This window comes from Gossypium raimondii, chromosome 13 (assembly GCF_025698545.1).
Source record: "Gossypium raimondii isolate GPD5lz chromosome 13, ASM2569854v1, whole genome shotgun sequence".
Lineage (NCBI taxonomy): Eukaryota > Viridiplantae > Streptophyta > Magnoliopsida > Malvales > Malvaceae > Gossypium > Gossypium raimondii.
The window spans coordinates 2,752,054-2,770,243 of record NC_068577.1 but is presented as its reverse complement, the minus strand read 5'-3'; the positions used below and the strand labels follow the sequence as shown (position 1 = coordinate 2,770,243).

The 18,190-nt window shown below is 33.4% G+C and overlaps 3 protein-coding genes across 7 annotated transcripts; all 3 read left to right on the top strand.

Annotated features, from left to right (window-relative positions):
• The first annotated feature begins 1,689 nt into the window (after positions 1-1,689).
• On the top strand, positions 1,690-2,888 carry LOC105781794 (hypothetical protein). The gene is made up of 3 exons (XM_012606320.2): positions 1,690-1,845; positions 2,042-2,097; positions 2,534-2,888. Exons 1-3 carry the CDS (start codon positions 1,776-1,778, stop codon positions 2,651-2,653), a joined length of 246 nt encoding a protein of 81 aa, XP_012461774.1. The 5' UTR covers positions 1,690-1,775; the 3' UTR covers positions 2,654-2,888.
• A 6,262-nt stretch (positions 2,889-9,150) lies between these two features.
• On the top strand, positions 9,151-13,150 carry LOC105782841 (uncharacterized). Of its 5 annotated transcripts, none has more exons than XM_012607878.2 (5): positions 9,151-9,316; positions 10,031-10,475; positions 11,332-11,378; positions 11,479-12,448; positions 12,824-13,150. In XM_012607878.2, exons 2-4 carry the CDS (start codon positions 10,160-10,162, stop codon positions 12,424-12,426), a joined length of 1,311 nt encoding a protein of 436 aa, XP_012463332.1. In that variant the 5' UTR covers positions 9,151-9,316; positions 10,031-10,159; the 3' UTR covers positions 12,427-12,448; positions 12,824-13,150. The 5 variants fall into 5 exon arrangements, with proteins under 5 accessions (XP_012463332.1, XP_012463330.1, XP_012463334.1 ...); XM_012607876.2 differs by having other exon boundaries at positions 9,160-9,316; positions 10,022-10,475; XM_012607880.2 differs by having other exon boundaries at positions 9,166-9,316; positions 10,062-10,475.
• Positions 13,151-13,937: 787 nt separating this feature from the next.
• Positions 13,938-16,764, top strand: LOC105782840 (probable receptor-like protein kinase At4g39110). Its single transcript, XM_012607874.2, has one exon. The coding sequence runs from the start codon at positions 14,122-14,124 to the stop codon at positions 16,705-16,707; it is 2,586 nt and encodes an 861-aa protein (XP_012463328.2). The 5' UTR covers positions 13,938-14,121; the 3' UTR covers positions 16,708-16,764.
• The last annotated feature ends 1,426 nt before the right edge of the window (positions 16,765-18,190 follow it).

Sequence of the window (18,190 nt, the reverse complement as noted above, 5' to 3'; positions counted from 1 at the left end):
CTTTGACGTGACCTAACTTTTTACAATAGCGACACCTTTTGTCTCGTTTCTTTGATGCTACCAAAACGGAAGCTTGCCTATTTGCCTTGCTATCCAAATGAAGCTCATTGTCAAGTTTGTCTCTACTCAACAAATGACCCTTCACATTTTCAAACGAGATTTTGTCTCTGCCATAAATCAGGGTCTCCCTGAAAGACTTGTATGAAGGGGGTAAAGAGCACAATAATAGCATAGCTTGATCTTCATCATCAATATGAACCTCAACGTTCTTTAAATCATTTAAAAGAGTAAAGAATTGACTGATGTGATCTCTAAAAAGCTCACCTTCGTTCATGCGAAACGTAAATAGACGTTGTTTCAACATTAAATAGTTAGCCAAAGACTTAGTCGCATAAAGAGTTTCTAACCTTTTCCACAAGGCGGATGATGTCTTCTCCATCAATACCTCCTGCAATACCGTATTCTTGAGGCACAACTGGATTGCAGACAAGGCCTTTTCATCAAACTCTTCCCATTCTGTTTTATTTAGATTCTCAGGCTTTTTCCCGGTAACAACTTTTTTCAAACCGGATTGAACTAAAATTGCCATCATCCGAACTTGCCACAGATTGAAATTTGTCTCACCATCGAACTTCTCAATTTCAAATCTTGTTGTTGCCATATCTGAATGGGTTGATCTATAAAAATTGAACTAGCTCTGATACCACTTGTTAGGGATCGTCCCAATTAAGCAACAAACAAGTAAAAATAGCGGAAGAAATTGAGAAGATGAATACACAAATTTAACGTGGAAAAACACCTCCAAAGAGGATAAAAAACCACAGGCAAAGATAATTTTACTATAATGGCAAAAGAATTAAGAGTACAAAAGATGGAGATAAAACTAAACCCCGAAAACCCGAAAAACAAAGAACCCTCAAAACGTAAACACAAAATTCTCTGAATGTGTTATGAGTTCTAATCTAATGGGTGTGTTATCTAAGGTTGTAAAAGAGCCTATTTATAGGCTAAATTCATATGTCAAATAATAATAAAATAATCTAAACTAATCAGTGTTTGACTGAAATAAATAAGCAGAGTTTAACTAAAAGATTATTTTTCAAATTTGACTGAAAATAGGAGTCATACTTAAGAGTTTGGTAGTTAAGAGTTTGGGAATCACTCGACTGATTGTGAAACAGGACGTAGTTTGGGTGGTGAATATGTTGTCTCGACCTTTTGAGGCTGGCCACCCTTTGGGGACACTAATAGATGATTATTTAGTCCTGATACAGGAGGGTCGGGTACCGAATGTCCATCACATTCTTCGAGAAAAAAATCGGTGTGCTCATCACCTTGCTAATTTAGCTCAAACAGAAGCTATTGCTGGTGCTAGTTTGTATTTGTCCAATCCACCTTTAAGTTTGTTGTCGCTCTTGCACGAGGATTCCAAATATAATTTTTTTTTCTTTTCCCTATTGTACCAAAACAAATTTTGACTCGTTTCAAATATCACAACATATTTCTTCAATATTTTCTAAGTTTATCTTTTTACTACGAATAAAACATATACAATTTTGTGAAGTGAAATAATTTTCTTAAAAAGAATGTATTCTTTAACATAAAGTACAATCAATTATTTTGGTCCTAACTCTATGGCCTGTGGGTCACTCTTGGCTAGAAATTCATGTGTTGTTTGCAATATATATAGCTATCATTTGGTTCATATTCTCCCTTGAATGAGAAAATAAAAAGCTTCTGAAATATTAGCAAAAAAGAAAAAAAATAGTGTAAACATGCATGTGAAGAAGATTGTTCTACTTTTTGTCATGGTTTCAGCTTTTCTTTTATCAACTTCAATGGCAGGTGGGTTCTTTCTTCAATGTCTCTTTTCTTTTGTGCTGCAGCTTTAATCTGGTGCAAAAGTCATGCACGCTTTGTCCACGAAATCTTTGTATCGGATTACTTAATGATCAATCGATTTCATCACCTTAAAACTACAAAAAACAAGAGTTGTTTAGGGTTTAGAATACATAAACAGTTTGACGACCCAATTTTACAGGTCGACGACCCAAGTTCCTGAACTTGTTGGCTGAGGAAACGGATGCAAGCTTTGAGGTTTGTGCATTTCATAGACTGTGTGCGTATAATTATATATATGGTTTAACCAGTAGTATCTTAGTTTGGGTTTAACCTTCCATGGCGGTTCCCGCCAACTCTAGGGAAGAGGAAGTTGGCTTTGGAATGAAAAAATTGCTTGTGCTTGAAGAACTGTTGACCAAAAATTCATTTTTAGGTGGTGTCAATCATAACCTTCAATCATGGTTGACAAAGCTTGAAATGTGATGATATTTTTTATTATTATTTTTAAATATGGTTGACAAATTTGATGATAATTTTTATATATATATAAACCCCAAAGTCTTTTACCTATTAAAATTATTAACTAAACCCACTTTTTCTTTTTCTTTTTTCATTAAAATTTCCCTTAATTGACATATTTACTTTGTGTTTTGTGGATTAATCATTTTTTAAAATATAAATTAAAAAACAGGATAGTGGTGAAGCAAGTGCAGTCCATGAAAGGCTGCTTAGAGCAAACATGAGAGACTACGGGAAATATGATCCATCACCAGCACTTGCCAAGCCTCCTTTTAAGCTTATACCTAATTGATCATCATCAACACAACTTGGCTGCTGGCATCCTATCATATATTACTCAAATAAATGAACCACTACAACTATGGTTTATTTTATTTATATTTTAATTTATTACAAATATGCTACCATATTATATGCCATCTTAATAGTTATAGCTATAAACCCTATGTACTAGCCTAATAGTCAGGGTATTCACTACTTTAGTTGTAATCTGGGTTCAAGTTGTGTTAATCGAGTTGTTATTATGACATTGCCCTCCTTTTGTTGTAATTCGTTAAAAAAAATAGTTATAACTATTAGCTGTAGACATTCTATTAGATACAATATGTTAATGTTCATAATGTAATGTATATGTGAAATTAATAAATAAAATAATTACATATTTATCAATTTTTAGTTTTACATCAGTATAAGTGGATCATTCTTATATATATAAGTGTGAAAATTATTTTATACGAGGGAAGACCGGCCCTTGGGCCAAAAATAAAAATTACAATTCAATCCTCGTAAATAAAAAATTATAAGTTAATATATGGTAAAATTACATTTTGACCCATAATAATGGGAAATTTTGTTTAATTCCTTAAAAATAATGAAATCATAAATGAATATATGATAAAATTATATTTTGACCTCTAAAAAATTATAATTCAATTCTGACCCGTCCTAAATTAGTTTTTGGATTTGCCCTTGTTTAAAAGTTCTACAAACAAGATTTAAGGGTAAATATCAAATTTATACATAAACTTTGCTTTGGTGTAATTATATGCATGAAACTTGAATTAATAAATAAATACATTTATTTTCATATTGGATTAATATAATTGTTTGTGTATGCAATATATCAACATAAGACGGTGTTAATTCGATAATATTGTCGTTGATTTGTGAAAATTGACTCAGATCAAAATTTTATATATAAAATTGAACAAAATTAAAATCTACGTATAATATTGTATATTGGATCAAAACTCATATATGATTTTGATATTTATCCCCAAATTTAAACGGGTGACATGCACTCTTTTAAGGTGTAATCAAATACCAACAAGAGGTCGGGTGCAATGGTAAGATACATTGCACTCTCAAGGGGAGAGCTCAGGTTCAAACCTTGGAGACAACATTGTTGGAAGGGATAATCCCGAACCTCGAACATGAATCATAAAATGGACATGAATTATATATATATATATATAAAACATATAACAATATTAAAAGTCTACTTAAAGAATTAAAAATTTTCAACAGTTCTAGGTAAAATAAAGTAAAAACCAAACTCTGAACGGGCGGTGAGCTCATAAAAGTTCAAACATGAGCTTGGGCTTACAATAATGGATTCAGCCCAACCTTTAACTCTTAATGCCTTCCCATGGGCCATCTCGACTCCAAAGACTCAAATTTTTTTTCTACATGATTATAATTATATTTAACACGAAATAATTGTAATTATAATTAATTATTACAATCAAAAATCAAAATTAATAATAAAAAATATATTAGTCTTTTAATTCCTTTAAATAAAAAAAATCAAATCACGTATTTAGTCTTTGAATTCCTTTAAATTTTAGAGTAAACTACAAAAATAGTCACTTTTGTTTGCATCAAATTATATTTTAGTCAATTATATTTGAAATGTTACGTTTTAGTCACTTACATTATGATTTTATTATGAAGTGGTCACTTTACCGTTAAACTCTGTTACCTTCCTAACAGCAGTCCTACGTGGCAGTCCAAATGGGTTTTAAATGCCAATTTGGATGTCTAGTTGTTGGGATGAAAATAGGTTTTTAATTAAGTAAATTTAATTTGGATTGCCACATAGGACATCCAAGTTGGCATTTAAAACCCATTTGGACTGCCATGTAGGATCATCGTTAGGGAGGTAATGGAGCTTAATGGTAGAGTGACCACTTCGTAACAAAACGATAACATAAGTGACTAAAACGTAACGTTTCAAACATAAGTGATTATTTTTGTAGTTTACCCTTCAACATTATTTACATTATATTATAGTATACCCACAATGTGAGTAAATATATATAATTTAAATGAAATTTTAGTTGAACGATAAAGTTGAGGCTTTAAAGATCATGACTAAGTTTAAATCCCAAGTATTTTATAATTTTATAGAAAATCTAAAAAATACCATTAAATCAATATCTATTACTTCGTAAAAAGAAGAAAAGAAGAAGAGTTTTTAGTCATTTTCATTGAATTAATGTTAGGTTAACTCATGGTACCAATTCAAATTAAAATTTTAAGTATAAACTCAATCGTTAAATGATTGGTTAATATCAATCTAATTGGTAAATGTTAATGAGTATTGTTAACTATATCGACCGACAATCAATTAGAACTCAATTTATTTAAAATGATAATGTAGGAATAAATATTAATTTAAGTACTGAAAATAAATATCCGAACAAATTATTGGTTTAGTGATAACTTGTACGTGGATCCAAGTGTTAGTATATTATTTAGGATCGATTTTTATATCAACAGTTCGAATTAAAATTAATCATTTCAAACATTGAATTAAATAAAATCGAGAGCCTCAATCTTATCATTGAGCCAATATCTCATTAGCCTTTCCCCTCATTTAAATATAATGCAAGTTTGCATAAACTTTTTAAAATAACGAGGTGTTAATAAGGCTTTGATTAAAATGATAAGGAGATCTTAAGAGCTTGAGATATTGAATACTAAGGTTTGAGTTTCAGTTAGACCTGATCATGGGTTGGGTCACCTATTCAGGTCTAAATAAGAGGATTTGGACAAAAATATATACCTGAAAAATGGGTTTGGACAAGGAAATAAGGCCTGTTTAGAAAATGGGTCGAGCATCAGGCAAAAATTTTTGGCCTGGGCCGAATTTAACAAAAAAAAGTTATATTATTATTTTTTGTTATGCTGCTATTTTGCTACTATTTCGCTATTATATTGCTACTATTTTGTTGTTGTTGTTTGTATAGTTATTGTTTTATTATTAATTTTGCTACCATTTTTATTTTTGAAGTATAAATAAAATTTTAAAAATATGTATATTCAATTTGTTGAGAATCACTTATTATAATATAAAAATAATAATACGAATCTGATTTTTTGCACTGTCTCGCCCCAGCCTAGAGGTGATCATGGGTTGGGCTACCCGGCCCGGCTCGACGGCCCACCCGAAAAATGGGAGGGTTCGGGTAAAAATATAGGCCCGAAATATGGTTTGGGTAAAAAATTAGGCCCGTTTAGAAAACGGGCCGAGCCTCCGGTAAAACTTTTTTTGCTCGGGCCCGACCCGGCCCGGCCCGAATTATATATTAAATATATATTTTATTTTTAATCAAATATACTTTTGTTTTATTATTAATTTGGCTATTATTTTAGTTCTAATTTGTTTCAATTTTAATATAACCACTTTTTATTATATTTTTAATTTGTGTATTGTTTTAAGAATTGTTTTAGTCTCATTTTTATTTGTTTTTTGTTTTAAATTTTTTTATTTAATGAAATAAGCTAAAAAAATTTTAATATGGGTCAGGCTGGGCTGGGCTCGAGCTTAGCAATTTTCTTTCGGGCCTGGCTTGGACAAAATTTTAGGCCCGGGCCCAGCCCGACCCGAAATATGGGCATAAAAATTTATCCAAATCCGGCCCGGCCCATGATCACCTCTAGCCCGACCCAACCTATTATCAACTTTAGTTTCAACAATGTAATCTATGTGTAGTTGAATTAATTTTAGTGAAATTAATTATTCAATTTAATACTCACAATAATTTATATTAATTAATTATTTAAAAAGAATATATATATAAATTTATGAGGCCAACCATCCCAAAAATACAAATGTATAGTAGGACAAATTAAAAGTAGCGTACATTTTGGGCTAAAAAAGGGAAGTTGCTCCCACTACTTAAAATTGGCATAGAAATTTGTTCATGAAATCCCCTCAACCCCCAATCATTATCGAGTTATGTCCATCTTAGATTATCAACACCTTTCTTTCCCTTTTTTTTTTTTTAAATTTTTAAAAAGGTTTTTATTTTACCTAATCTCATTTGATATTGATGTTTTAATTGTCATCTCTCGATCAAGTTTAAACCCCACACGCCAAAACTTTTGTTTATTTTTTATATCTATTTATAAAGTTATTACATTTTTTTATAAAATGAACCAAATACTAATAGTGACATATAACATTTATTATATGGTAGAATTTTAAAATATATTAAATATTTAAAATAGAATATATATAAATTTAAATGAATTTGAGATTTAATTTTCTCTTTTATTTTCAATTTAAAAATAAAAATTTCCATCACACGTGTATGTATGTTATATCTTGTATTTTTCGGTTTTTCTTTTTCCAGTTAAACTCTGTTTTTAATTTCTCACTTAAGCTCTGATTAGTGTGGTTTATTTTAATATTATTTTCCCTATAAATTTAGCCTATAAATAGGTCATCTTTCCACCCTAGAAAAATAACCCGTTACACATTTAGCTATTAGCTTTTGCAGGCTTTCAAAGAATTTTATGTTTACATTTTCAGGGTTCTTAATTATTTCGAGTTTCGGGATTTAGTTTTATCTTCATCTTTTGTACTCTTTGTTTTTGCCGTTTTAGTGAAATTATCTTTACCCGTAGTTTTTTGTCCACTTTGGAGGGGTTTTTTCACATAAAATATTTGTGTTCGTTGCTTAAACCGGGTTAATCCCCAACACATGTATGTATGTGAAAACTACGTATTTAGAACATAGAGTTGTGTTTTTAAAAACAATATATAATAAATAAACGTATGGTTTGAAACTAATTAATAACAGCACATGAAATGTGAACAATTTTAAAATGAAACAGATAGATTAAATTATGCGTAAAACGAATTTAAACACTAAATTTATCAAATTAAGATTGTTTATTATGATATTGTCATCAAATACGAGTTATTGTTAAATTGTGACATCAACTCATCGATAATATTGTCAATATATATAATTGATGGAGATAATAAAGTTATAATATACAAAATACTTTTAAGATAAAATTTTAGTTGAGTGGTAAGATGAAAGGTCTTTTTGACTCAAAAGTCATGTTTTCAACTTTAGACCCTAAACCGTAACCGTATGTAATTATTTATTTGTGTAAATAAAAGATTAAAATACCTTAAAATAATATAATTTATTTTAAATAAAAACATATTTTATAATTTTTCAATTAATACTGTTGACTTATAACATCAGATTTAAATAATAGTAGAGATTAATTCAATAAATAAATTTAAAAACAAATCGTCAACAAAAGTCAATAATTAAACTAAAATCTAAAAATAAAAAACAATTTGTAAATTTTATAAATAATATTTTTTAAAATTAACTAAAACGTATAACAATCGTTTAACTACTTATAGAATTCAATAAAGCTTACTATTATTAACATAATAAAGACAATTTAATAATGAAGAATCTTTTTAATTGAAAAAAAAAAGAATAATTAAATAAAAATAATTCATGATGATACTTTGGTTTCGTGTGACGTGAAAAAGCATGAGGATGCGTACTGCGCACTCCGCGTACCTAGTAAGGAACCACCGTGTCCGTTTGTTAGCTCTCTATATTAGTTTCTATTATTTTTCAAATAAATTTTCAAAAAAGAAACAGAAAAACATTTTTTTTTCTTAAATGAATTAACCGCACAAATTAACTAGGTACAAGCTAATGTAAGCACGGAATCCGAATCACTTGCTCCCAAAGCATAACGGCTGATAGGGTTAATTCCACCAAACAGCCTGAATTATCACCTAAATTCTAAATTAGTCCTTAAGCCTCAAAGCATTTTAATCAACCCCTCAAACTTTCAGTATTGATTAATCAAGTTTTCTCGTAGGACTAGTTATTAATTTAAGCACTGAACGTGAATCAAATTATAAACATATGTGTACTTATCATATGAATAATTTGAATCAAACTTATTTAAAAAAGATAAACATGTTTATAATTTGATCTACACGTTTTAGGTGTTCTTAACGTCGAATTTGAGTTGGCACGTAAAAGTCAAAGCTAATGGCAAGACCGATAAAAGAGTTTAATTGATATTTTGAGGATTCAATTAAAACATTTTAAAGTTTGGAGCACAATAGTTAATTCTATTTCTATTAAAATTTCGGTGTATTTTGATCATTCCGATGTGTACCAATTTATAATATTAGTGTAAAATTTTAATATTTATCTTAATTGTTTTTACGTATGTATGTTGATATAGTTTTGATTATTTTAATTTAAAATTAATTATGGTCTCGTCCAATTAAAAAAAGACACATCATTTTTAATTTGAAAGGTTAATCTAAAGATACATATAATGTGAAAAAAGAGATGATATGTCATCTTTTAATTGGACGAGACTATAAATGATATGATGAAAAAAATCCATAAAATAACTAAATCTCAGAATATTTGATGCGGTAATAAATAAGTAAAGACTTAATAATTAATAAAGGAGTTCAACGTCGGTAGCTAAACAGATTCTAACGACGTTAAATAAAGCCGTCTAAAACGACTTCACTCTTTTCTCCGCTTCCTGCCCTGAAAATACTTAAAGAAACGAAAGTTAAAACGAAGAACAAAGCAGCCTTATTTTAAAACACTCTGCTCTCTATTTACAAATACGCCGCCGTCTATCGGAGCTCAGAGAGGTACGGTTCGATTGCCGTCGGTTTTGATTTATCTTGTTCCGATATGTAAGAATTGTTTGGTAGTCAAGTATTATTTATTTGATTTTTTTTCTCCTTAAACATAGATGTTTTAGATTTAGATTTTGATGTTTTTGCCGTGGTTATCTTGACCTGGACCGGGGATTACTGTTACTTAGGCATTTATTTCGGATCTCTTCTTCACCTTTATAGTGATTTCGATATTGTTCGTTTTACTATATTTAGGGTTTTTTTTAAAAGATTTCCCAATCAATGATATTGATTATTAGTATGTATTTTTTTTGTAATTGAATTCACTCTTATTTAGTCCCTAGAAATAATCTAATTGATCTATGCTTGTTTTTTCCTCACCTTTTTTTCAAAAAATAAAATAAAATTGGTGAATTGTTTTTCTGTTATCTTAGGCTCTCTCTTGAGTTTTGAGTGAGTTGGTGAGCGTACTAACAGTGTTCTTCTGAGCTCTTTCACTTTGTCTCTCTGCTAGCTGTTAACTGATTGAAGTTCATTTTACTATCAATATTGGTAATTACTTTATTTCTTAAAAGGGGGGGGTTTAATCTCGACTTCCTTTTTGGTGGGTTTTTTTAAGGATTAAATTTAGGTTTTAAAATCAAGTGCAATGAATTTAACTAGTACTTTATTTTGTAATTTATCGATACGCTTATTGAATTCTTTTTTTGGTGTTAGTAATTGAAGGTCTGTGAAGCCGGTTGTTTTCCTTATGCAGTAACACCTATGCTAATTTTGATCGAGTTCATTTTCTGGGCAATGTGAATGGTGGTTGTTTGAATACTTTTAGAGAATTAGTTTGTCTTGGGGTGGATCATGGGGGCTGCATGTTGTGTTGCTGCTAGAGACAAAACTATCGTAAATGGATCAGGTAGTGAGGTTTTACATAGGAATATAAGGTATTCTCCAACTTGGAGTTTTCGTTGGGATAACCGAGGGCGTGTAGCTGGTGAAGACACTTCTATAAGTTGGTTTTCGGATGCAGTTAGTCGGAATGATGGATCAGAGATCAAATATGAATCTGCATGTGCATCAGAGGATGGAAATTCATCCGAGAGTTTTCAGTCTCGTACGTGGCAAAAGTCCCCAACTTCTGAAGGAACTGCTGGACATGCAAGAACTCCTGCTTCAGGTAACCTACTGGGATTCTGGTATTATTGTGAACCATATGGTATCTGGAAATGTAGAAGTTAGTTTTGAATGGTAAACTAGTTTACTGTTATGATGTTACCATATGAGAGCATAACTGAATTAGATAGACAAGAACTAGCTGTGAATGAAAAAGTATAAGGAATATAAACAAAGAAAGGTGCTTCTGAGTTCTGAGTAAATCTTAAAAAATGAGGAGCTTAAGCTCTCACCTTTAGTCGAAGTGAGATATAATGTATAAATTCAGTTAAAAGAAAATTTTCTGAGCATGCCTTCTCGAGATGTCTACCTTTCTTACTGTAATGTACTTGGTTACATCAGTTGATAAAATCCTTAAAATCTAGTTTAGTAAGGGAATTGCATGCATGACTGGATTAACCTTGGCCTATTGGTTGGACAATGGCCTATTTTGAAAGGCCATTGCTTCTGGCCTTTGTGTTTTCGCCTTCAAGCAATCTTTTGCCTCTTGGATGGTCCCACTACCTTGATTATGTTACATAAACTGGGTGAGTAGTGTGTCAATTCTTCATCTTAATTCAGTTTTCCTTTTTTTTTGGGGGGTCATGCGGAGCTTTGTAAAGGATGGGTGCAATACAACTTTCCTACATTACTATGAACGGGATATGTATGGAGTCTAGAGGGTCTCCTTTTATTTTTGTGTGGCAGGTGGAGGGCGTCGGGCCTGAGGTTTTCTCACTTGTCTCTTTGTTTTCATTCATCTCATGGAAAAGAAAAAGTCAATCTGTTCAATGGTGGCCATGTCATTCTATAAATTTGTTGGTTAAGAAAGGTCCTCTTGGAGTTGTTTTATCTAACATTCTTTTACATATATTATGCAGATCAATCTATTTCTAGAAATATCTCTGTTGATGTGAACTTAGAGCAGGTAAAACTCTTTCCCTTAGGAGGCAGTTTCAGGCCTGCTTCCAACTCTGTGATAACTTCTTAATGTTACATCCTTTTGAGAAATCTGGATCATGTTTCAGGTGAAGGAGTCGGTAGAATCCCCTGTGGCTTCTTACCCGTCTCCCTCAAAGTTATCACATTCTTTGCCATCAGCTTCCTCGTTGGCAACATCCCCTTTGTCTTCCCAAAGTCATGTGCACCCTACTGGTTCAACAATAACGAGGTGGCCTCTCAGATCTCCTGGACATCATCTATTGCGACAAGTATCTGATAACCGAATTCTAGGACTAAAGTCACCTAATGGATACTCAGTTGGTGAGGAAAGGCTTGTAATGCCTTCATGGAGCAATGAATCAACTGGGGGCTCTCGGGGTGGTTCTTCTGATGGTTGGTCTATGCAGGCCCTTTCTGAATTTATGCCTCCATCTCGTAGGGAAAGGTGGTCTTTTGATAATGACACATGGGGTTTCCAACGTGAGAAAATAAGCAAACCCAGTGGCCGAATCTCTGCACCGCCGTCTGTTGATCTGCAAACATGTGGTGTTTGCTCCAAGCTGTTATCAGAAAAATCTTTGTGGAGCACTCAGAAGATTATTATTAGCAATGATCTTTCTGTTGTTGCAGTACTAACTTGTGGCCATGTTTACCATGCTGAATGTTTGGAAAATATGACCCCTGAAATTGACAAGTATGACCCTGCTTGTCCAATATGCACTTTGGGGGAGAAGAAGACACATAAATTATCTGAGAAAGCATTTAAAGCAGAAATGGATTTTAAGGCCAAAATCAACAAGAAATCAAGGAGCCGGGTTGTTGATAGTGATATGGACGTGGATCCTATTGTATTTAATCGTCTGAAAAGCAGTGGACATGAAGGGAAGGCCTCCAGTTCAAGCATGAAAAGCTCCTTGGGCAAGCCTTTCCTGAAGAAACACTTCTCCTTTGGATCAAAGGGAAGTAGATCCCCTTCAGAGAATCATTCTAACTGGAAAAAGGGATTTTTCTGGGCCAAATCTAGTAGGATCTAAATTTCTTGTCTGCTGTTAGAAGGTTGGTATCTCTTAGACTGATGTACCATTTTTCCTCAGTTCTTTTCATGAGCTTAACTCTAAAACTGCAAATGCAATCCATCTTTGCTTTTGAGCTTTTGAAGGAACAGAAATCAATCGATTTTGATACCTCAAAATACCCAAGCTAGATATCGAAATCTTCAAATCTCTGGTTTTTTTTTTTTTTTACATTTCCGTAACTGCCCATAAATCCTGCAAACCCCAAACTAACTAAATTGAAGTATTACGCGCTTAAGTGCGTTTAAATCCATATCCTCTAGAACTTAGTTGGCCAAATCTTTGGTTTCTTGGGTAGGCCTTGTGGTTTTTTTTCATGTTTTTTCCATACAGATTCTAATTGTCTTCCCCTGTGCAGTTGTGTTGGATATATAGGGCTTGCACATGGTGGTGCAGGATGCTATTCTTGAAGAATTCTTGACTTCTGAAGTTTTTCAACAGTGTCATATCTCATGGGACTCGCACTGTAAAGAAGAAAAATGGAAATTATAGGTGAAAAAAAAATAGGCTCAACAGGAAGAAACGTTTAAACAATGAAATATATAAATATAATATAGTATATATATATGATAACATCAGTGATGATGTTCTTATTTTGTACAGACTGATCTGGTGTCTTGTTTCTTGCTTGGATTGCATTCATACACGAATTGATTCAATATGAAATCCCTGTGTGGTTAATTGATTCTTGATCTTTTTGGAAGTCAATTTATTTCTTTTTGGAACTCAAGAGGCAAAGACCAGACGAAATGCTCTCATCAATCCACGTAGACAAGTCAAAGTCTACTGGATCCAGTTGTTCTTAAATACGTTCAATACGGGTCGGGTCATTAGTTAGGGTTGAGTTTAGGTGATTTTAATTTCGACTTCTTTTGGGATCGGTGTTTGGAAATTGGAAAGGTGGTTAGAAGTTAGTTACATCAGAAATTGAAAAATTCATGTCTCGCAAAATTTGTTCTTTTATCTAAATTTATTAAGTTTAATTATGAAATGCTATTATATTTTGTTGTTAAAACTTAATTTATCAGTAAGGAAATTAACAGTTTAGTAGCTTAGCTTTAGCTTGTTGGGCAATTTATATCCATAAATTTAAATCAAATAATCTGTTTATGAAATTAACAGAAATTAAAGAAATAGGAAAAATAAAATTAATGTCTATCAATAAAAGAAAAGATTATTAATTAATTTTCCCCGGCGTTTTGTACCCAAAAATAATAATAATAACACGAGTAATTTTTCAGTTTTGTAAATTAAATTCAAAGAATTTACCTTTTCTGTTCTTTAAATAAAAAAATGGAAAATGAAAAATCTCATCACGGTGACGACACCTTGAATAAAAATTACATGGACTATTAAAAGAAAGGGAGGAAATTGTGTTAGGCATTTGACGATGTCTAATGACTGACAAACAAGCTAAAAATGGAGATAAATGCAAACAAATTCTCAACCAAAGCAATGACAAAAGACTCAAACAAAACGAAACACAAACATTGGTTCACAAATTTGAGACTTGCAAAATCCAATTCCTGTTGTCAATTAGATTTCCACCATTGGTATCCAAAAACAACAGCAACAAGAACAAGCCAACCCTGTTTCATAAAATTAACACCATTACCTTATGTTTTCCAAAGAACCCTTTTTGTTGGTTCATTTTTTATGGAAACATCCATCCCTCATTCAGACGGGATGGAGATAGAAAAGAACGCATCATTATTATCATCATCATCACCATCATCGTCAATGGCTATCCTTGTGGTTACCATGTTGTTATGGAGCTTGATTTCGTGCCCCAGCAGTGTTTACGGCATCGCAACCGGCCCTTTCACCCCTACTGACAACATCCTCATCGACTGTGGTGCTAACGCTGCATCCAAAGTCCCTGATGGAAGGACCTACAAAACCGACCAAGAAGCGTCTCAGTTGTTGGACACCAAGGATGATACTCAAGTCTCTGTCTCCAATGTTGATCTTCCTACCCCTTTGTTCTTAAACGCCAAGGTTTTCCCACAAGAAGCCACCTACACGTTCGCGTTGAAACGCCCCGGTTTCCATTGGCTCCGTCTCTATTTCTATGCCATTAAAGATAACAAGTATGATCTTCAACAATCAACCTTCTCTGTGTCTGCCAACCAGTATGCTATCCTTCATAACTTCAAGGTTGCCAATGCTACCATACCTGTTCTCAAGGAGTACCTTATTAACATGAATGACCCTAATTTCCTTCTCAAGTTTTCTCCTATGAAGAATTCCTTCGCTTTCGTTAATGCCATCGAGGTGGTTTCGGTGCCAGATACCTTGATCGTCGACACCGGCAGTTCCCTTACCCCGGTGAACTCCATTTCCGGTTTAACCCAGCATGGTTACCAAGTTGTTTATAGGTTGAACATGGGGGGTCCTTTGATCACCCCAGTGAATGACACCCTAGGAAGGACTTGGATACCTGATACTCATTATCTTAAAGATAAAAACTTCGCTAAACAGGCCTCTACTTTACCATCTGCAGTCAGCTACACCGATCAAATGACCCCGTGGATAGCACCGCCCACTGTGTATTCGTCTCTCATCGAGATGGCGGTGGCTGATGACAAGACGGTGAACCCAAACTTCAATGTGACATGGCAGTTGGAAGTTGATGAAGCATTTGATTACTTGATTAGGTTGCATTTTTGTGACATTGTTAGCAAGACACTCAATGACCTGTTTTTCAATGTATACATCTGTGGTAAAATGGCTATTTCCCAGTTGGATTTGTCGAGCTTGACAGGTCAGTTGGCCGTTCCGTACTACAAAGATATAGTGGTGAATGCTTCCACCCTCAGCAATGGTCTTTCGGTTCAGATCGGTCCATTGAGCCAGGGTGCCGGAATAAAAAATGCGATTCTTAATGGCTTGGAGGTGATGAAAATGAGCAACGCGGCTGATAGTCTGGATGGGGAGTTCAGTGTCGATGGAAGCTCGAGCTCGAGCAACAAGGGTGCGGTGGCCGTCGTTGGTTTCGCCATGATGTTCGGCGCATTTGTTGGTCTTGGTGCAATGGTTATTAGATGGAAGAGGAGGCCCCAAGATTGGCAAAGGAGGAACAGCTTTTCTTCATGGCTGCTCCCACTCCATGCTGGAGACAGTAGCTCCTTGAGCAAATCTGGCGGTTCTCAAAAGCACTCTTCAACACTAGGCTTAGGCCGTTATTTCTCCCTGGCAGAGTTGCAAGAAGCAACCAAGAACTTTGACTCGAACGCCATCATTGGTGTCGGTGGGTTCGGAAATGTGTATTTAGGCACGATCGATGATGGGACGCAAGTTGCTGTCAAGAGAGGGAACCCGCAATCCGAGCAAGGTATCACAGAGTTCCACACAGAAATCCAGATGTTGTCAAAGCTAAGGCATAGGCACCTGGTCTCACTGATTGGTTATTGTGATGAGAACAGTGAAATGATCCTGGTTTATGAGTACATGTCCAATGGACCTTTCAAGGATCACTTGTATGGAAAAGAGTTGCCATCGTTATCATGGAAGCAAAGGCTTGAGATCTGCATCGGAGCGGCTCGGGGGCTTCACTACCTTCATACCGGTACCGCACAAGGAATCATTCACCGTGATGTTAAGACCACCAACATATTGCTTGATGATGCCTTTGTTGCCAAGGTTGCTGACTTTGGGCTATCAAAAGACACACCTATGGGGCAGAATCATGTTAGCACTGCAGTGAAAGGCAGCTTTGGGTACTTAGACCCTGAGTATTTCAGGAGGCAGCAACTAACCGAAAAATCGGATGTTTACTCATTCGGCGTCGTTCTCCTCGAATCCTTATGCGCAAGGCCTGCCATTAACCCACGGTTGCCAAGAGAGCAGGTTAGCTTAGCTGAATGGGCAATGCAATGGAAAAGGAAGGGGTTGCTTGAAAAGATCATTGATCCTCAGCTTGTTGGTGCCATCGATGCTGAATCAATGAACAAATTTGCGGAGGCTGCTGAGAAGTGCTTGGCTGAATATGGTGTTGACAGGCCTTCCATGGGGGATGTTTTATGGAACTTGGAACATGCTTTGCAGTTGCAAGAATCGTCCTCAGTGGGAAAATCAGAGGAAGCCGCCGCCCCTGTGCAGCCTTCTCCACCGGCTCCAACCGTCACTCCTCCATCTGATACTAATCCTCCAGCTCCTCACCCAGAAACCAACACAGGTCAGACCATTGAACACTCAGGAACTGCCATATTTGCACAATTTCAAGGGATGAATGGTCGATAAAATAACGGGTGGCTCGATAATTAGGATTATGAATTCAGCCATTTCACATGATGCAACTGTCACCTAACATGTATGGTCAACCGTCTTTATATCAGCTAATTGTCATAGTAACATTTAGTAATAATAATTAAGTTTCTAGAAAAATTGGTTTTTATATTTTATTTTAACTCTTTCTATGGCATGAAAGTGTGATTTCACGTAATTTTTATCTATTTCCAATAAAAGAATGGCAAATCAAATTTTTCCTCTTAATTTTCAGCTTTTTCCTCCTGAAAAAATTCAAAAAATATTCAAATCAAACAAAAAATACTAAAAATCTCAGGAGAAAAAATCTGATTTGTCATTCTCCCATTAGAAAGGGATAAGGATGGCGTGGAATCACACTTTTATACAATCCTTTCTCCTCTTTATAGCAACTTTTTACTTATAACAACAACATTCATAATTATGAAGTACGTTATTTATTAAATTAATTCTCTATAATAGCATAAGATCTAAATTATTATCTAAAATTATAGTTATTTCATATAAACAAGCCTATTAATTATTAAATGATTAAATTTCACATGAAAAAAATTGTTAATCATATTTTATTAAATGAGATAATCTTCAATAAGTGGAATTAAAGATATCGATTCAATAAGCTATTAAAATCCCTAACAAAATATTTTATTATGAATTTACAACTTCATAAACTTATAAATTAATTAATTTTATTTGATAACTCATATCGATTAATTGAATTGTGAAAAAACGTAAAATAGAAATTGCATAAAACCAACAATACTACGTCTTTTGATTTTGTTGATTTGATTCTCAATTTCTTTTTTTAAAATATAATCTCTCACTTTCTTTATTTGATAGAAATTGTTATATAAATAATTATCTCTCTATAACAACATGTCTGTTATAGGTGTAAAATAATTACTTTTTATAATAGACAAAATCTGAACAAATAAATAAGAAAATTATAAAATGAGTTCACATATTTCTTCTATGTGGTGTGGGTATTCAATTTCTAAACTTAAAACTTATATCAAAATATTTCATATGATTTTTATATGTGCATTATAATACTATTTAATTTATTTTCATATTATATTATCATATGATTGTATTACTTTCAATCTTTATTAATGGCATATCTTGAATTTTAACTCGAATAATCTCTTCATCTAAACCTTTTCATCGGTAAATTACAAAAATAATCACTTTTGTTTATCTTAAATTACATTTTAATCATATATGTTGAAAATATTATGTTTTAGCCATTTACGTTATCGTTTTGTTACAGGCTGGTCACTCTACCGTTAAGTTCCGTTACCTCTCTAATAGCGGTCCTACATGGCAGCCCAAATGGGTTTTAAATGCTTACTTGGATGTCCTACATGGTAGTCCAAATTAAATTTATTTAATTAAAAACCTAATCCCAATAATTGGACAGCTAAGTTAACATTTAAAACCTATTTGGATTGCCACATAG